General features: G+C 30.5%; 1 protein-coding gene across 1 annotated transcript in view; it reads left to right on the top strand.

The window, feature by feature from the left end:
• The window catches only part of DPP10 (dipeptidyl peptidase like 10), a 1,029,304-nt gene that overhangs the window by 943,016 nt on the left and 64,357 nt on the right, over nucleotides 1–21,931 (top strand). Inside the window, exons 11-13 of the mRNA XM_074215016.1 lie at nucleotides 7,286–7,409; nucleotides 10,441–10,479; nucleotides 17,408–17,515. Of these exons, the coding sequence (XP_074071117.1) occupies nucleotides 7,286–7,409; nucleotides 10,441–10,479; nucleotides 17,408–17,515 (271 nt within the window). The remainder of the gene's footprint in view (nucleotides 1–7,285; nucleotides 7,410–10,440; nucleotides 10,480–17,407; nucleotides 17,516–21,931) is intronic.

The following is a 21,931-nucleotide window of genomic DNA, read 5'->3' as shown; positions in this document are numbered from 1 at the left end:
ATTCTAGAACTACTTCTTAGTATCTCTGCTTCTATAATACTCATTTTAGAGTAATCATTTAATATCTCTGGCCCTAGTTTTATCTTCTGCTTGATCTCAAAGATCCCTTTAAGTTCAAAATACTATTTTCATATAACCTATGAAAGATAGTAGATATCTTTCCTATTAAGCACAAATTTTCTATGTTCTCTTCAGACTTAAATTCAAATTACATTTTTATATTGTTATAATTATATGTAATTAGATTGAAGTTATGAAAGACTATAATAAAAATTAGTTTCCAAAAATATCAATTAGGTTTTATTGCCCATGATAGCTCTGGTGTGGTTCTGGGCATTTAATATGAGAGCCAGGTTGAATCGAGATGCCCACAATTGCCAAGATAGGTACTAACATGGATGGTCATGAAACAAACTGTATTGCTTTATTCTTGCAAACTCAGACTTTTATAACAAAACTTATCTCAGACATGACAGGTCAGATGACATCTAGCTGTGTAGCTCCCCTGGTTACATTTATTATATTTATCCTTAGAAGTTTGTGAACTTCCTTAGCAGAAAGTTTCCCAAACACCTCTGGCATCACAGATGTCTTAGGTCAGGGTTCACTGGTGAGCCAACAAATCCATTTAATGAGCAAGAATACATGTATATCTCTCTCTGGTGGCAAAGGTCACCAAAAATATGTGTAAATCACTCTTAGGAGTTGGCTCTCAACAAGGTTTTCCCCATTCAAACTTAAATATCAGAGAAATGGAAATCCTTCCCTGCTAATTCAGTATGTGCTCCATGTTTTTGTTCAACTCACTGTTTCTACTGACTTTATTAAGAGTGTAGCATTGTTGGGGTGGCTAGGTGACGTAGTGGATAAAGCACTGGCCTTGGAGTCAGGAGTACCTGGGTTCAAATCCAGTCTCAGACACATAATAATTACCTAGCTGTGTGGCCTTGTGCAAGCCACTTATCCCATTTCCCTTGAAAAAACATAAAAAAAGAGTGTAGCATTGGAATTTCAAGGGTTGAACCAATATGTTTCTGAGAAGTTAGGAAGCTCCTTGATCTTTTCTTGAAAAAAAAAAATTAAATGAAGCTTCTAAACAGACCCACAAAGTAACAGAACCCACAAAAACCAGAGTGAAACAAATTCCCAACTCATGATATCATGGAACAAATTCAGTAAAGGTCTATTTTGTTTGGGTAAAAGGGGAATATGATTCAGTATAGGAAGGAAACCTGGAAAGCCAGGGGAGGCTCTTAGACACATTGTGGCTCAAGTCTAGGTTCAACAAGCCAGCAGTACAGCAGATCATCAGTGAGGGTCCCAACCCTGGCTCAGAAGACAAAGTTTGAGCCATGGGAACTCTGGTGCAAACAGGCAAGATTGGGTTGAACTACTCTAAAACAGGGAACAAACAGGGAACTGGAAACACCAGAGGCAATACTAGAGGCAAGCAGTAAGTCAGTAAGACTACCAGACTTAGCACAAAAAAGCTTAGACCTGTGCCCCCTCTGCCCAAGGAACAGAGTTCAACTTTCAAAATGATTAAAAGAAACAAAAAGGGACAAAACATAAAAAAACACGTTCTGATAAAAACAACATCTAAGAAGAAAAAAGCACTGTCAAAAAGGGATTTTTTTTAAATTTAGTCTCAAATCCAAAAATAATCTCATGAAGGAACTCAAAAGAGATTTTAAAAACCAAAGAAGAGAGAAAGGATAAAAAGACATGTGAGTCATATAATAGAATTATGAAAAATAGACTGAAAAACAGTATCTTTAAAAGTGAAATTGGACATATGGAAAAAGAAATCAACTTATGTAAAAGTAAAAGTGTCCAATTAGAAAAGGAATATAACTCATCCAAAGAAAAATTTACCAACTAGAAAAGGAAAACAACTCATCTAAAATTAAAATTAACTAACTGTAAATGGAAACACAAAAGCTAACTGAAGAATAAAACCTAAAAATTAAAATTGGTTAAATTGAAATTGACTCTATGAGACACCAAGTTTCCATCAAACAAAATCAAAAGGCTGAAAAAATTTAAGAAAATGTAAGATGCCTCTTAGGAAAAACAACCAACCTGAAAAATAGATCCAGGAGATATATTTATGAATTATTGATCTCCCTAAAAGTCACCATAAGAAAAATGTCCTAGATAATATCTTTCAGAAAATGATTGTGGAAAACTTCTTTAATATCCTAGAACAAGAAGACAAAATAGTACTTAAAAGAATCAATTGATCACCCCAAAATTAGATCCTCCTCAGAAAACTCAAGGGAATATTATATTTAGATTTCTGAATTCTCAGCTAAAGGAGAAAATATTGTAAGCAGCCAAAAATAATTTAAATTCCAGGAAAGCACAGTCAGGATTTTATAGGATTTATCAGTTTAAACATTAAAGGATCAGAGGATCTGGAATATGATATTCTAAAGGGCAAAAAACCATAAATCACATCTGGGAACCAACTATCCTTCAAAATTCAGAATATTCTTTCAGAAAAAAGATGAACCCAAAATGAAATAGAGTACTTTCAAACTTACTTCATAAAAAGACAAGAACTAAACAAAAAATTTGATCTTCAAATACAAGACTCAAAAGATTGATAAAAAAGTAAATGGAAACAAAAAGTGTTCATCAATAAAACCAAGTAAAAAAAGTTAGTCAAAAAGACTAAACAGGAAAGCAGTACCTGTGACTCTTGAGAATGGTATTTCTCTTAAGACAGTTTAACGGAACATTATTACGCAAAGAGTGTGGGCATAAATTGATCATGATGTTATGATTTCTTTTAGCTCATGAGAGTTATATTTATATTGGGACTTTTAGTGGGAAGGAACTGAATGGAGGTATGGTTATAAATTGATTATGATCTGATGTTTTTGGCTCATGTGAATTGTATTTCTATCAAGACAATTGAAAGGAAGATACTTTGACAGAGAGTATGGGTACAAGAAAGGTATAAAACAATCAAGACTTTGAGAAAAAATGGATTATACTGAGAGAAGATGGAGGTCTTAGAAAATAATTAGCACCACATGAAGGGACTCAAATGAACTATTTTACTATAGGGAAAGTAGGGAAAGTATCAACACTGAGTAAATCTTGCTTTCAACAGAATCAACTTAAAGAGAGAATGATATACATTCCCAAATGGGTCTAATCATTTATACTAACCTATATGAAAGTAGAAGGGAACAGGAGAATTATCAGTGTTAGGCATGGAACAGTCAAAAGTAAAACTTTGGTGCAGAGGGATAAGGGGAAAGGAAAAAGGAAAAAAAAACAAATCTGGGAAAGATAGAATGAAGGAAAATAAATGAAACCAATGCAACCAAGATTATAAGGAATTCAAAAAGCTGGGAGAAAAAAATCAGTTAGTTTTTTCTGATAAAGGACTCATTTCTAAAATATATAGAGAATTGAATCTCTTTTTAACAAGTTATTCCTCACTTGATAAACAGTTGAAGGATAAGACCAATTTCCAGATGAAAAACCTAAAGCTATACACATTTATATGAAAAATGCTTCAAATCATTAGTTATCAGAGAAATGTAAATTAAAACAACTCTAAAGTACCACCTCATAACTATCATATTGGCTAAAATAAAAAAAAAATAGGAAAGTAGTCAATATTGTAGAAAAGGTTGGAAAACTGGGACACTACTATACTGTTATGGGAGTGATGAACTAAGCCAACTGTTCTGGGGAGCAATTTGTAACCATGCTTAAAAGACAATAAAACTGAGCATATATTTTGTCCATTATTTGGGGAATGGATGAACAAGTTATGGTATATAAATTCTATGGAACACTATTGTTTTGTAAAAAATAATGAATGGACTAACTTTGGAAAAGCCTGGAAAAGTTTTATGTACTGATGTTAAGTGAGTTGAGCAGAATGAGAACATTGGACACAGCAACATTGTATGAGGGATGCAGCTCCGATCAGCAATTCAGTGATCAACAACAAGAGAGACCTGATATGGAAAATGCTATCTACAGCCAGAGAAGTCTGAATGCAAACTATAGAACATAATATGCAAAGCATATTATGTTCACTTTTCTAAATTTATTTTATATTGTTTCTTTCTCTTTCTTGATTTTTCCCCTTAATTCTAAATATTCTTTTAAAACATGCCATTATCAAAATTTGTTAAATATGATTATATATGTATAACCTCCATCAGATTGTCCACTTCCATAGAGAGGGGAAAGGAAAGAGAGTGTAATCAAAATTTGTGGAATTCAAAAGCTTGCAAATGGATGAATGATGAAAATTATTTTTTCAAATAATTATAAAAAAGGAGACAAAAATAAAGTAAAAACAAGTTTTTTCTATAGAAAAAAGTAAATGTACTAAAACATCTGTTGAATCCTCTATTATATTTCTCAACATCATTAACTTTATGTAGTACAAATAAAATAACGTGTATTTCAAAAATCTATAACTTTAGAAAAAGTGAAATGACTTGAGAACAGTTTAAAATGTTTGAATTTTTCAACTAGTAAAATTTGTTATCTAAAACTATATAAAAAAGAATATAGCATAGTAGTAAAGTCAGAGAAATGCCTCTTTGCTGCTTCACGAATGCCCCAGATTTAAATAGACTATTTCTTTAATCTTGAGCAAGAGTTACAATGCTTTCATATCTAAGATGATGGAAATACAAAGTTTTATAGCCTCATATTAGAGATGAGAATGCTGAAACTTGCATATTGTCACAGAGTAATCATCAAAACTGATAACCACACCTAAGATATCTGTTTAGTCATTTATGTATGTATGTATATTATTTGTTTAGTCATTTTAGTTATGTTCAATTCTTCAGGACCCTCTTTTGAGATATTTTTGCCAAAGTTACTGGAGTGGCTTGTATTTCCATCTCCAGATCATTTTACAGGTGAGGAAACTGAGGCTAATTAATTGAAGTTACTTGTTCAGTGACTTGTTACACAACTAGTGCCATTATCCATTTCACATCATGACTTTGAACATTATGGTTTGGATTTAATTCAGGTCAACATAAGAAATTAAATGAGGATTTGGGAGGAATTATTTGGAAATCACAATTGACACACATAGACCAGAAGACAACAGAGAAAAAGTTTATAAACTCAGAAATGCATAAAATATATGTATAGCATTGTATATCAACTCACATTTTACAGTAACATACTGTAAACATCCTATAGAATAAAAAAAATCAGATTTCTCCAGCATGAATAGAGGGTCAAAAACTTTATATGGATTTTCCAGATCATAGAAATGCCAACCCCCTAATTCCTGCAGTGGAAGAGATATCTTCGTTTCTGAAACAAGATTTGAACTCGGGAAAATGAGTCTCCTTTATGCAAAGCTCAGTACTCACACTATGCCACTTATATACTGCAGAATATACTGTCTCAAAATATTTTGGGAAAAATTCACAGTACTAAGTAAATAAGCAAAGTTTCTAGCTGTTATAAACCCTTAAAATTTTTGGTCTAAACTAATACTAACAGGTAGATTGACAAAACAAATATTCTGCTACCTTTTGAAGGAGATTCTAGCCTAACTATGGGACAAGCTTTTAAAGTTAATTTTAAGTGACCTTCTCTTTTTTAGTATACCATACACTTTGGGAGTTCATCTTCAAAAATCATCTGTATTCTAGGCATGTTCTAAAGTGATTATATTATTTACCCCACTCAAAAAGTATAGCTTCTCTGTTCTGTACCTTATTAAAACTTACTTGTCTTGTATCTCATCCAAGCTTCTTTATGCTGTCCAAGATTCCACCAAGGTGAACCTGATAAAAATAATTGCTATTGGGAGAAACATAAAGAAATGAACTCACCCCTCCCTGAGTTTCATGTATTGTGATTATCAAAAAGAAATTCTGACTGATTTCTTATATGAACTTAATTTCTGAATATATCTCTCTACTATCTCCTTGTCCATTAGCCATCACTGAAAAATATTTAAAAAGATACATTGGGCAGGGATAATTTTTCAGTAAGAAGATCAACAAGGCAAGCTACTCTAATAGTATACAATATATATATATAATCTTCATTTATAAAATATCTACAAGGTGTCAGATAATGTTCTAAACCCTGTATATATGAATCTATTTTGATTAACCCTTTTGTAAATATAATGTGAAAAATATCATACCAGTCAGAATAGAGAAACCTCTGTGTGACTTCTTTTTTAGTCATTCATAGTCAGTAAATGTTCAGACTCAGCCCAACCTAGGAGTGTGAAAACCAAAAAACACCACAAAATTCTTCATTTGATAGATTTCCACAGAACAATAAATTTAGATCAGAAACAAGCTTCATTTATACTAACCTTTTGTTTCTTTTGTAATCTTATTCATTTTTATACATTGATAAACATCTCTCTGAGAAGAGTAATCTATAAACTTTAGTAGATTTCCAAAAAGATCCCATCACATACTCATAGACCAAACAATAAGAAAAAGTTAAAATCCCTTGGTAAGATTGTTTCTAAGGCAGGAATTGAATACTTGGAGACATTTACATATTTTCTCTGATTTAAATCCACTATAGTCATTTTGTTGAGTGGAGTTCTTTTTGGAGAAAGTAAAGTTTTAGCATATCATCATATGTACTGGAATTTTCTTAAGTCTATAATTTGTTTCAACTATTTTTTATAACATTAAATTTTCTCAACATGGCATAGACAATATAGAGTAATGAAAAATTTATCAAATTCTAGAGGATAACTCAATATCACATTGCCCTGTTTTCTTACCCAACAAAAAAAAAGAGAGACCAAATTTTAACTTCATTTATCTCAATATTATCTTTTTCTTTTAAAGTATAGTGGAGATATGGAGAATAGTGAAAGCTAGCAGGTAGACAAGGCTGATTCACTCCATTGATTTAACTTATAATTTGCCTTTGGCATCACCAAACAACTCTTCATAATCTTGAAGTCTTGGAAATTATTTAGAATGCCCCCAAATCTCCTATCTTAGGTTGAGATATGGTTTTGACCAAAGAATTTGTCTTTCTTTTAAAATTAAATTTAGTAAATTTCTTTTGGGTAGCAGAAATGATAGCAGTTTGTGTATGTGATTAATTGATTGCTTAATGGATAATTAATCCTAGAGAAATATGTATATATTTTCCCTAGAAATTGCAAAGGCTACATTATATTATGGTAAAATTTGAGGTTGTGATATCTTGGACAACAAAGAAAGATATGTATTATAGTTATTGCTATATAGTGCTGAATGATTTTTGATCTCGAATTTTGTGTTCAAACTAGAGAATATTATATCACAATGGTGAAGTGGGTGAGCAATACCAAGACTGTAGTGAGATGGTTAAATAGACCACAGAACATCTCCATTTTGACTGTCTGTGAGACAACTACAGGAGCTTGTAGCAAAGTGAGTATGTGTCCTCTTCCTTGTTTCATTGAATTCAGGCTTTTGGCTATTTGATGTCCCCTTCCAAAGGTCATCTGGAAAATTTATGTATAAAAACATTAATATTGCAAATTGAAGAACAGAGAAAATAAATGTAGACTGCAAAATTAAACTGTTCCAAACAGTGTCACTTAGTCCTTTGATCTCCAGAGTTTGTTAGAAACAGTGAAGAGCAATCATCCTCTAAGACCAAGAAAAATATAATTTTATTTTCTTTTTTAAAAATAAAAATATTATAGACAGTAAGGCCACATTTTTAAATTCCTGGATGAGATTTCTGATACCATAATCTTTTTCCAAGAATAGAGCAAATATATTAAATGATAATAGGAATGTTAATTAACCTGTTTTTTTTTACTCTTCTCTGAACAAATGTTGGATGTATAATCTATCATGTTGGGAGAAGGAGATGAGAAGGCAGATCTTATTTATAAAATATAATTTAAAAGAGAAAATAGACTTTCCTATTCAAATGTGCCTGCAAATAAATTACAAGTTGTACTTAATTTTAAAAATTGGTTGCTATTACATTTTTAAATTCATTTTCCCCACATTTTGCCCAACCAAAATAAAAGCTTTTTATAGGAAAAATCTACATCTCTATTAACTATGACTATTACTAAAATATGAGTTATGTAAGTAACAATAAAATTGAGTGATTTTACCATTTGATGCTACTAAAAGAAAAACTTCGAATGTCCAATTAAGTAAACCATTTTACAACAGTATATGAGCATGTATGTACTTATCCAAACATTTACATATAAATACCAGCATAGAAATAAACTTATAAAAGCTGACCATATAACATATATTTATGTCCATTCTATATATGTACACACAATACACATGCATACTCTGAGAAATCAAGAAATACATTCTATGTTAAAATAACATCTATTACATACATTTAAGAATGTCATATATACATACAAATATATACATATATTTTATGTGTATATATACAACAATGAAGCCTATATTTGTTCACTTAAATAAATCTCTGCATATTATATATGTCCCTTTATATATTGGAGAGATATACGTATGGGTATATATTATGTAATTAAACAAGTGCAAATTATATATATTTATTCATATATGTATCCACACACATATACCTACATGCAGAGATGTTTGTGAATACCAATTTTTTCCATTTGATCAAGACTAAAAAAGTTCCTTTTCTTTTTAGTAATAAATTTGTTAACAAAGTCCACAATCACAGGACTGACAAAAACAAACCAAAACCACTCCCCCCAAAAAAACCCTAAATTTTAATTATTTTAACATTGAGAAAAAAAATATTTTTTGTCATTCCAATGATGTGCCTTGGCAAAGAATAAAATGGTAAATAAAGTGAATTAAGTATGTGTAGAAAGTACTAAATTTATGCATCATTAATAGGACAATTAATAGGAGAATTTCAATTTTCCCACAGACTTTATATAAGTAGATTAGGTGTCTCATATGAGATTTAATTGTTGCTATTATTATTGTATCATATAGGTTCTCATATATAATCCTATTGAGTTATCTGAATGTGTCCATGTTATCTTTATTAAGGATCCCAAACTACTCAACTTTTTATATTTTTTCATGTAGTTTTGATTAAGGAGCATGTACAAGAAAATTTTAGAATATTGTCAAAGGAAAATGGCCAGAGCTGAATATTCTTATTGTATATTAGAATGTATAGCTGTGTATTCAATTATAGTCTTATTTTATTTGCTGAAATATAGCAATGTCTAATGAGCAATGAACATTTTCAAGAATTTGAATTTCAAGCACCCTCCTCCATTTCTTTACACTAGATATTACCAAAAGCCATATAACTACAACTGACTATTGTCTGATCATTGAAATGTACAAGCCAAACTCTCCCTATGTATACCTAAAATTATCCTGCTTTTTAACAATGGGTAATTTAAAGACAAGTAGCTCATCCCTTTATGGAGCAATTGTTGCTGGTACCTTGCAATATTTTGGAATTACTTATGGTCAATTGAGATGTGGAATCATTTTGTAGCTCTTAGACAAATTCTTTGTAATGGTGGATTAGGGTAGTCCAGTTTTTATAAGATTATTGTTTGCCTGATAGTTATATTTATATTGAAAGATAATAGAGATTTGAACAAAATAATTGCAACATATTTGAACAATGTGTTGTTTATGCATAACTAAATATAATAGTTCATATATTAGCAGATAAGAAGATAGTGTTATATAGAGAGAATTGATTTCCCAAATCATTAATAATAATAAGAATGATTTTTTGAAATAGTAGGAAGAATATTATTCCTTTACAGTTAATATTACTAAGGATTGAGATACTAAATTTCAGCATATCTGACCAAAGCACCATATGTACACAGAATTCATCAAAACATCACCTGTATTAGTGACAAGTTGCAGTATTATATTATCCTATTTGAATCAACATTTATGTCCTTCCTCTTTTCAAAGAAAATATAAATTGCTCATAAAGTCAATTTTAAGTGAAAGTATGACATTTAATTTTTTAACTTGATCATTACTCACAAAAATGAATGATTTATGAAGAGAATGAAACTGAGTTTTGAAACATCCATGTAGGCATTTTAATCCTTGTTGACTGCCAACTTCTTTTTAAGGACATAATTTTTATTTGTGATGTGAAGCCTAGAAGTGAAAATGCATAATGGATAAGACTTTGAAGAAACTTTGTTTTAACTTCTCAAAGGAATCTTTTCTTTTAAATATCTTCTGTCCTGGTGCTATCCTACTTAGAATTCTGAAGGAATTTAATAAAAAGCTATGTTCACAGATAAGTGATCAAGTAATTACCATTTCTATTTAAGAACTCAGATTATTTTTCTTTTATGACACTGGGAGCAAAAGTATTCTATAGTAACTGAAAATGAAAATATTTACCTAACAAAAATAAATAAATCCCACTGATGAATGTGAGTATGTTTGTAGTTTTCTTATGGAATATATTGTTTCATTTCAGAAATATGAGATGACATCAGACCTGTGGCTTTCTAAGCAGGTACAGTATGTTTGATAGCCAGACCTCAACTGGTGGCCTTTTATCTCTTTTTGATTAATTCTATTTAGAATGGTTTTAAAAAGTGTACTAGAGAAAAGTAACAATACCCTAATCAAATCTAAGATGAATAGAAATAAAGTATCTTTTAAAACTAGAACTTAAATAGTTTTCTTCATTTTATTTTCTGATACCTATATGTATAAAGGAGAGAGAAAATTCCAAAAATGGTGGAGGGATTTAGAATGGAGAATAATACAAAGTTACTAATCATAACTGTGAATGGGAAATCTCCCATAAAATGAAAGCTGAAAGCAGAGTATATTAGAAAACAGAATCCTACAATATGTTATGTCAAAGAAACACATTTGAAGCAGAGAGGAGACACATATAGAATAAAGGTAAAAGGCTAGACCATAATTTAATATGCCTCAACTGAAGGAAAAAAAAGGGAGAAGTAGCAATTCATATATCAGACAATACAAATGTAAAAATTGGTCTAATTAAGTGGAAACTACCTCTTCCTAAAAGGTAACAGAGAAAATGAAGTAATAATAATAATAATAATAATAATGAACATATGTGCACCAAGAGGTATATCAAGTGGTATAGCAATCATAATTTTAGAGAAGAGGAAGATATAGACAGAAAAATGATATTCGTTGAGAATATCAATATCCTTCTCTCAGAATTAGATAAATCCAATCACAAAATAGATAAAAAAGAATGGTAAGGAGTTGAACAGAATTTTTGAAAAGATCAGTATATCTGTGGAGAAAATTGAATAGGGAGAGGAAGAAATATACCTTCTTCTCTGCAGTACATGAATTGCTACAAAAATTGACCATGTATTGAGGCATTAAAAACCTCACAGTAAAATGCCTAAAGGCATGAATATTAAATGAATCCTTTTCAGATCATGATGCAGTAACAATCATGTATAACAAAGGGTCAGGAAAAGGTAGACTAAAAATTAATTGGAGACTAATTACCCAAATTCTAAAGAATCAGTGGATCAAATAACAAATCATAGAAATAATAACAAATATAATCCAAGACAATAATGTTAATGAGAAAAATGTAATGTAAATACAAAACTTGAGGGCTATAGCCATGGAAATTATTAGGGGAAAATTTATATCTCTCTAAATTCTTATATGAATAAAATAGAGAAAGAAGAGATCAATGAATTGGATATGCAACAAATCTCCAATTAAAAACAAATTTCAAATTAGAAATTCTCAATATCAAAAGAAAGATTAATAGAATTGAAATTATGAAAATTATAGAACTAATAAATAAAACTGACTTGGTTAAAAACTTATCAAAATAAATAAAATTTTGATTAATTTCATTTTAAAAAAGAAAGAAGCAAACCAAATTACCACTTTCAAAAATGAAAACAGCAGATTCACCACCAATGAAGAATCTTTTTTAAAATTTAGAGCACTTTTGCTAAAAATCTGGCAATCTAAGTGAAATGAATGAATATTTATAAAAATATAAATTTTCCCAACTAACAAAAGAGGAAATAAATAATTGCATAAGTCCATTTCAGAAAAGGAAATTGAACAAGCCATCAATGAATTTCTTAAGTAATTAGATGAAGGGAACAATTAGTTTGTGCAGAGGACAGAGCAGCCCAGGAGTCAGGAGGAACCCGCGTTCAAATCTGACCTCAGACATTTAATATTTACCGAGCTGTGTGACCTTGGGCAAGTCACTTAACCCTATTGTCTTGCCAAAAAAAAGGGAGAATTTCAATGATGGAGTTCTTCTAAATTTCTTTTATGAAGCCAATATGGAAATATTGCCTAAATCAGGAGGAACCAAGACAGACATAGAAAATTATAATCCAATTTCCCTAATGAATATTGATGCAAAACACTTAAACAACATTTTAGCAAATAGATTACAACAAGTTATACACTATGATCAGGTAGTATTTATACTAGGTATGGTTCAATATTAGGAAAAAATATTAGGAAAAGCATAAGAAAAAAGCATAAGAAAAAATATCAATAAAAACTAAAAGAAATTATTTATCTCAATAGATATCAAAAAATCTTTTTACAAATTACAACACTCGTTCCTATTAAAAAACATGAGAGCATAGGAATAAAAGGAATTTTCTTTTAAAATGATGTGTCAAAAAAATATATTTTTTTTAAATGATGTGTCTAGGGCCGGCTAGGTGGCGTAATGGATAAAGCACCAGCCTTGGAGTCAGGAGTACTTGGGTTCAAATCCAGTCTCTAACACTTAATAATTACCCAGCTGTGTGGCCTTGGGCAAGCCACTTAACCCCATTTGCCTTGCAAAAAAAAAACCTAAAAAAAATAAAAAATAAAATGATGTGTCTATCTAAAATCATCATTATGTATTATATTTAATGGGCATAAGCTAAAAGCATTTCCAATCAGAATAGGGGTGAAATAAAGATGTTCACTGTACCATTATTATTGAATATTATAAAGAACTGTTAGCTTTAACAATATGAGAAGAAAAATAAATTCAAGAATTAGAATAGGCAATGAGGCAGTTAACTTGTTGCAGCTGATATGACGGTACACTTAGAGAATTCTATAAAATCACATTAAAAACTTGTTGAAACAAAAACTTTAAGTAAAGTTGCAGGATTTAGAATAAACCCACATAAATCATCAATAAGATAATTTTTTATTATCAACAAAACCCAGCAGTAAGAGATAAAAAAGAAAGTATTCATATAAAGTAATAGTAGACAACATAAAATACTTGAAAGTCTACCTAAAAGATAAATGCAGAAACTATATGAAAACAATTACAAAATAATTTTAACGCATATAAAGTCAAATCTAAAGAACTGGGAAAATGTAAGTTGCTCATGGGTAGGCCAAGAAAATATAATAAAAAATAACAATTCTACCTCAATTAAATTGCTTCTTCAGTGCCATACCAAGCAAACTCTCAAAAAATTATTTTACAAAACTAGAAAAGATAGTAACACACTTCATCGGGAGAAACAAAATGTCAAGAATTTTAAGGGAATTAATGAAAAAACTGCAAAAGGAAGGTGGCGTAGGTATACCATATCTAAAACTATATTATAATATAACAGTCATCAAAACTGACTGCTACTGGCTAAGAAACAGAGTGGTAGATGAGTGGAATAGATTAGGTGCAAAAGAATCATTGTAAATGAACATTGTAATCTCTTGTTTTGTAAACCCAAAGACTTCACCTTCTGGGATAAGAGTTCACTATCTAATAAAAAAAAAAAACTTCTAAGAAAAACTGGAAAATAGTATGACAGAAAGTGAGCATAGACCAAAATCTTACATATTTTACAAAGATAATGTCAAAATGGGCATATGATTTCAACATAAAAGATGATATCATAAGCCAATCAGGAGAACAAGTAATAGTTTATCTGTCACATCTTTGGAGGGGGAGGAGTTTATCACCAAACAAGAGAGAAAACTTTATACAAGACAAAATGAATAATTTTGATTAAATTAAATTTAAAAATGCAACTAACAACATACAGAAAGCAGAGAAACAATTTTGTAGCCAGTATTTCTGATAAAGGAATAATTTCTAAAATATATAGAGAACTGAGTCAAATTTATAAGAATACAAGTCATTTCCCAGTTGCTAAATTCTCAATTCATATGAACAGGCAGTTTTCAGATGAAGAAATTAAAGTTATCTATAGTCATATGAAATATACGTTCCAAATCATTATTGATATGCAAATTAAAACCAAACTGAGGGACCACCTTACACCTCTCAGATTGACTAAAATGACAAAAAAACAGAAAATTATAAATGTTGGTGGAACATGAAAAAACTGGAATACTAATTCACTGAGGAACAATCTGGAACTAGGCTGAAGGACAATTAAACTCTGCATACCCTTTGTTCCAGCAATACTATTACCAGATCTGTATCCCAAAAAGATCATAAAAAAAGGGAAAAAATCAACATGTACAAAAATAATTGCAACAACTCTTGTATGTGGTGGCAAAGAATTGAAATTTCAGGGGATGCCCATCAATTGAGAAATGGCTGAACAAATTATGACTCATGAGTGTGATGGAGTACTATTGTTCTGTAAGAAATCATGAGCAGGCAGACTTCAGAAAAGTCAGGAAATTTTTGAAACAGATACTGAGTGAAGTGAAAAAAGAAAAAAAAGATGAATGTTGAAATCTCTCTTTGCATGTAATGAGAAAAAATAAAATAATATTTAAAGTTTTTTAATTTAAAAATTTGTTTTAAATGAAATAAATAACTTGACTCCCAGTGTTTTCATTCAGTTACTAAAATCAATCACTTTATTTAGACAGTAGTATCATTTCTTTATATCTAATTATATTTAATAATGATTAGAAGTATAGAAAGAAAGAATTTGTCAAAAATTTCATAATTATATTTTTCTTAAGTTATTAGTGTCTTCCTGGAAATTATTTTGGACAAATTGTTTCTTTCTTTATTATGTGCATGTGATCAAATCTTCTGGGGGGTGACAGTTTCGTGCTTTCCTTTGTATTCCTAGTAGCAGCATTTTTGAATGAGACAGAAAATTAGTTAATGGCTTATTGGTCCTCAGGTGAGCAATTCTGATACTTTTCTGCAATAATTTAAAGTTGGTGGAAAAGTTATAGAGTCAATTGTCAGATTTCTACCCATTCCTTTAAAGAAAGACTAGGATTGCAAGTGTGGCAATATACAGTGTTTTGCTGCTCATACTGAGAATTTTCTTGTTCTCTGTTTCTGTGCATTGCTCATATGTTGTTGTTGAAATAAATTAATGAACAGAAATTCAAGGGTTGTTTTCAGTTTTAAAAAAAAACTCTGATTTAACCAAAATTAATCAATTTGTCATTATAATATCTTAAATTCCATCAGTAGGTAATTTAATTTCATCATTAAAAATGTATCACAAAAGGCAATATTCAAAAACTGATATTATTAGTTTATATTTGAAACATTTCTCTTCATCAGGAGAGTCAGAATAATTTTTTAAAAAACTGATTGAATTGGGATTTCTAGTAGCTATAAGTGAAAAATGTATTATGAAAATAAATATCATAAATAAATATGTCATAAATAAATATCATGAATGCATGTGAAAAATTCCAGGGGAAGTATATAATATAGAATAATAAATTACATATGTACATATATAGAAATTTGTGGATAGAATAAGTGGACATATATATATATATATATATATATATGTGTGTGTGTGTGTGTGTGTGTGTGTGTGTGTGTGTGTGTGTTTGTATTTATACTATCAAATTTCCAAAAGATTCTAATCTATGTAGGTTAGCTATCAAACCTGAAAAGTTACAAAATAAGATCTTGAAAACTAAAACATAAATTGCAGGGTTGAATCTAATAGGAAATAATTAATTAGGAATGAATGTAAAGTGACACAGATGGGTTAAAAAGTCAGCTTCTCAAGTATAAGACATGAGGTGATCTAGAAAGCATCTAAGGATTTTTAGTTGATTACAAATTCTTTGTGAGTCAATAATATACCATAGCAGTTGAAGATTCTAATGTGATTTTTAATAATTTATTTATTTAAGGCAATGGGGCTAAGTGACTTGCCCAAGGTGAAACAGCTAGGCAATCATTAAGCATCTGAGATCACATTTGAACTCAGGTCCTCCTGACTCCAGGGCTGATGTTCCATCCACCATAACACCTAGCTTCCCTTTATCTGATGTGATCTTAAGCTGCTTTCAGAGAAATATATCTCTTAGATATAGTCTATATTCTGTTTCTGTCCCATCTCAAACCAAGTTGGAATATTATGCCCAGTTCTAGTCAATGTTAAGGTTGATATTTATAATGTAGGAGAGTGCCAGAAAAGTGCAAATGACTCATTTGAAGGGACTAGGGTCCATGTCCTCTGAATATTGGTTAAAAGATTTAGGGATCTTTAATATAAGAAGAATTATGGGACTATTAATAACTGTCTAAGTTTTTGAAGGATTGTCATGACTTCAGAGAGTAGATTTAAGAGCAATGGATAGAAATTTCAAAGAAGACAATTTAGGCTTTAAGCATAAAAACAAACAAACAAACACAAACCTTCCTGAGAATTAAAAATAGCAAAAAATATTGAAAATACTACCTCCAGTATTGACCAATTCTCCCAGGTCATATCTAAAAGAAAGTCGTGTATGTTTTAGTGTACTCTTCCTTCTCATGTTCCTATTCTTCTGTCTTCTACTCTTAATCTGCCTCTGGCAGCTATTTGGCACAGTGGATATACTACTGGACCTGGAGTCAGAAAAGTGTGTGATCAAATCTTTGCTTAGACATGTACTAGTTGTGTGGACTTGGGCAGGGCACTTACATTTTGGTATCCAATTTTTCATCTGTAAAATTGGAGTAATACCACTGTCCTTGAAACTTTTTTGTAGGAATAATATGAGATAATATTTGCAGAACCATATAAATGTTAGCTACATATATATGATAATTATTATCACAAACATTTGGATAGTGCTTTAAGTTTGTAAAATTCTTAGTAGGCATTATCTTCTTTGATTCACAGATTAAAACTAAAAAGTTTCTGAGAACTTTTGCAATTGTGAGAATTATATTCCATATACATTATGGAAGTATATACATTCATCCACAAATTCATTTATAAGATTCTAATTTTTAATTACAGTAATCCTCTAAACTTTTATTCACAAAGTTATCTTTTACATAGTATTTGCTATGAATAGATCTGTGTGCACTTGAAACTTATAGTACCTTATTATCTTTTTAAAATATCCTTAAATTTGAATATTTTATTATTACTGAATTGTATCTCACTTGTGTTCAAGTAGTGTAGTGTAATTATTTTATTGGAACAATGTGAGTGGTTATGCTTATTTCTAATGCCGATCTTAAATGTCTGAATATGCTTCTTTACCTGTAGAATGAGGAACCTGTTTTTTCCAAAGATGGCAAAAAGTTCTTTATGACAGTCCCTGTTAAGCAGGGAGGTCGAGGAGAATTCCATCACATTGCCATGTTCATTGTTCAGGTAAGACTTATAACTTCCCCTTGTAGTTTGCTTATATTATCATCATTTGTTTGCTTGTTTTTATTTGGGAGGCAATGGAGTCAAGTGATTTGCCCAAGGTTACACAGCTAGGCAATATCAAATGACTGAGGTCAAATTTGAACTCAGATCCTCCTGACTCCAGGACCAGTGCTCTATCCATAGTGCCACCACCTAGTTTTCCCCTTCTCATTAGTTCTTTGACTAACCATTTATTGTATTTCTAAGCAGACTATCTAGGACTTAAGGAATGGCCATGTGTTCAATGGGGTAAAAATTATTCTATATCCTCTATTAGTAAAATTATAAAAAAAAAATTAATTCTCCTCAATTTGGAAGCAATGATCCTCCTAAAATTTACCCCATTTTTATCATTCATCCTATATTATCCAAAATGTAACCTCCATTTCATCCAGTAGCCTCCTTATTGTCCTCTGAATTTACCATATTCATTACCCACCATCTACAAGTTTTTGACAATGCTTTTCTTCCTGTCTAAATCATTTCCTTAAAATCTCTCCTTGTCCAGATTTGTACTTAACTCTCAGGATCAAATTCTTATTCAATATTCTCAATGTTTCTTTCCTGATTATTTCATCACTCATTGATCTTTCTCTTCTCTATATATATTATCTTCTCTGCTCTTTGGAACACATAACATAGCAATGTAATTTAACTTTCAGTTTTACTCAAAAATGTTCAGGTAAATTTTAGCAACCAGATCTCTATAGGAAAAAAATATATACAGAGAATATCGTACTTTTAAGTTTAATATGCATTGTCAGAGTGTAGATAATCTAAGTCTAGATAATTATCAAAGCAAAAAATCAAGGCAGAAATTGAAACATTTATCAATTTCAAAGGTTAAAATGCTGAAATTCAAATTTTAACAATTTTAACAATTCTCTTTTCCTGATTATTTAACATGCATTTGTGTATTTTGATATCCTAATGATTTTTGTCCTAGACAGGTGGAAGAATACTTAATTGCAAAGTTTGGAACACATGATAGATACTCCATTCACAAGTCATTTGTGAAAGGATCCAGGACAATCCATCTCTTTGATGGCCATGAAATGTATAAATAAAAAAGAAATTGTTTCATTTATATAATAAAGGAACAAGCTCTACAAAGATATGTCTTGGTTACAATTTTATTAGTTCATTGCAAGGAAAAGTTCTTAGTACAATTTCAGGGAAAAGACAATGAAAGAAAGAGTAATAGAACAAGTAAATATAGTGAAAGGAAACAGTTCTTCAAAAAAGATTGAAAGATATACCAGTGAATTTAAATATATTGGCATATTTTTCTTTCCTTTGGCCTCAAGGACATTTTTCCTTTTCATCTCTAGTGAAGGGGAAAACTCTGTAGTAAATGTACTACAACTTTTAAATTTGTTCATAACTATTGGAGTCATCATGAATGAAGTCATTTCAAAATCTGTAATAACTGATTTCAAATTCTCTTTTAAAACATATTGGCTATATGTCTTAGTAAAAGACACTTTACCTCTCAGTTGGAATCTAGGCAACTCTCTAAGACTAAAAGATGAAGAGTAGACATTAATCTACTTTCTCTGAATGAGATTTCTCACTCATTACTGTATGATACCAATGAAATCACAGGTCTGCTTCCTATGTCTAAATAGGTCATGTGTTGGCCTGTCAGAGAGAAATAAAATTATACCAATGATTTATTTTTCCTTTTATGATGCTTTTTTATGACACTTTTATGAAACTTTTTATTCTTTTATAGTTCTTAATCATATCTTTGTATTCTTAGAACTATATGAAGTCTAAAGTAATTCAAAAAGTCCAGATTTCAGACCTCTCACAGATACCCACAAAATGGTTGAATGGATATAAGAACACTATGTACTATATAAATAAATATTCATGAAATTTCTTCAAGGAAGAATATAAATTCTGCAAGCAGGAAATACAGTATTCAAACATAGGCAATTTAAGTATTTAGAGATTGAGACCCTGCATTATTTTTCAAAAAGACTTTCCATATAAAGGTTGGAAAGCCCTTAGGTTACCCAATATCTTATGTCAACTAACTATATCAATATCACATTTAAATTACATAGCCCATTGGTTATCTTGGAAAGTGATAGTATCACATGGCATTGCTCCTTATTTCTAAATGTGTCATAAGAATGGTCATTCACAAATATAATCCTTTATTTTTGTTCTACCTTGGAATTATCACAGAGCTTCTATTGAATTTGTTGTTGTTGTTTTTCTTTTTGTTTTGGGGGTTTGGATTTGGGGGAGGGATTATCCTGGCTAAATATACTGGTTCACTACAAAGTGAGAAGATTGTAGTGATGTGTTTGTGAGTTTAGCTGCATGCACATTCCTTCCCCTTGTTAATCAGATAAACATAATCCCATTAGTCAAATATTTAGCAGTTTCATCCAGCTTCCTTTTAATTGATTACTTTGACTTTCTTTCCCTTTCTGTTTTTTCCTTAATATTATTTAAAAAAGGATGGAATATGAAAAAGGAAAAAATGAAATGTCCTAAACATAGACACTTCAAGGAAAAGAGCATTAGGTACTTTTCAAATAGCATCAGGAACTTCTGAGTAATTGGGAATTAACTCTTATAGGTGAGAAAATGGTCTTATGCTAACCAAATACGTAAAAGAAAAATTGTGATTATATCCTCTGCATAATCAAAGGGGAAAAATTAATCTTAGGAGATATTGACTTACTAGGTGTTATTATGAAGAACTCCCATGGATTGCTGTATCTGTGGGGTGTCATATCTATTACATGGAGAAGCTATGTAAATTCCTCATACATCTATTAACCTGAAAAAGAAAATGAGAGAAACTTTCTTCCAGAAGCACTGACCAATGCTTCTCAGGAAATGGCACTCAGGATGATATAAGACTTGCCATAAAGAAGAGAAAATGTGTCTGTGTGCTATGGTTGGCACGCAGCATTAATTTCATTGTCGGCAATTTCTAAAGCAAACACAGATCTAAAAAGTATATTAACCACTGCACATTAAGCATTTGATCACTTCAGATATTCTCCATAAGTCTGCATTTCTAGTGGGTGCCACTGACTCCCAAGAATTTAATTCTCTTCAGAAGTCTGACAAGTTGGCATCCATACAGGGCTCAATTCCATGAGGACACCTTTAAAAATTGGGCACTTTATGACTTTTCCCCCCTTACATTTTGGAAGAATATAGACTTAATCACATTAAGTGGATCCAACTTATGACAGAATGTATTAGGTTTGCCAACTTTCAAAATTCCATTAAGTGAAAAAAAATACATATTGGTAAATTAATTCACATTCTCTGTTCATCAGAAAAAAGTTTTTTTATTCAAAACTAAATTCAAATGATTTGAAGTGATGATTTCATTTTGTATAATTTCAAATGATATTATGCCTTATCAATCTTATGGAAAATACAGTATCAATATTCCTCATTCTCAATTCTATCATTTCTTCAACCCAGTAAAAGAAAAATGATGGTTTCCTCAGATATGTTAATATATTACTTGATAGCATAGATAATTAATATGAAAAATACACACCAAAATAGTGTACCTAAGATTCTTAGTAATTTTAGTATTTTAATATAAAATGTAAACATTACATAAATTTAAGTCAATTATTAGTTTAAAAAATAAGTATATAATGTGAGGAAATTATGGCTAAGGTACCAAGAAAGAAGTGCTAAGTCAGAGAGTTTATCATTCACAATTATGCAAACATATTTCCCCGTTATTTAGTAACACAAATACCCTTATATGGGATAGCTGTTGCTGGATACATTTATAGGAGTCAAAGAAAAGGGAATCTTAGACATAGCCAATGAAGAGGGTGGTTCATTTTCTACCTTTCTTATTTGCAAGGACTTTGGAATTAAGAAAGTTTTTTCCTTCCTTATCCTTGAATACCTAGTTTAGATAAAGTTGTTAAACTGTTTTATGATTCAGAGATCCTTGTATCCTTTACCAGAATGAAACTGAATAAATTAGCTATAGAATACATAGGAATTTCCCAGTACATATATAGGTGGATCAATAACTGGTCAAACAAAGAGTAATAAAGTTAATTAAATTTTGAAAATAAAGTCCTAACTAATGGCAGAGAACTGATAGGTACCATTCTTGAGTAACACCAAAGAAAATACAATAATTTATAACTAAACAACATAACAAGGGATACAGAATATATGATTCAGATTCTGAAACAATCTTTTAAGCAAGGTGAAAAAATGTTTTATAATTTTTAACTACTGTCTATTAAGTACACTAGGAAATAGAAACATGGCCTTATGTTCATGTAACTTAAAGCTAGAAGGGAACTCAACTACTTGTACTTGACTTAAATAACTTGCAGGATCAAGGCTCAGTAGATTAAATAC

The sequence above is a fragment of the Macrotis lagotis genome, chromosome 1 (assembly GCF_037893015.1).
Source record: "Macrotis lagotis isolate mMagLag1 chromosome 1, bilby.v1.9.chrom.fasta, whole genome shotgun sequence".
In the NCBI taxonomy this organism is placed as follows: domain Eukaryota; kingdom Metazoa; phylum Chordata; class Mammalia; order Peramelemorphia; family Peramelidae; genus Macrotis; species Macrotis lagotis.
Note: the sequence above shows the minus strand (reverse complement) of the source record. Positions and strands in the feature narration are given on the sequence as shown.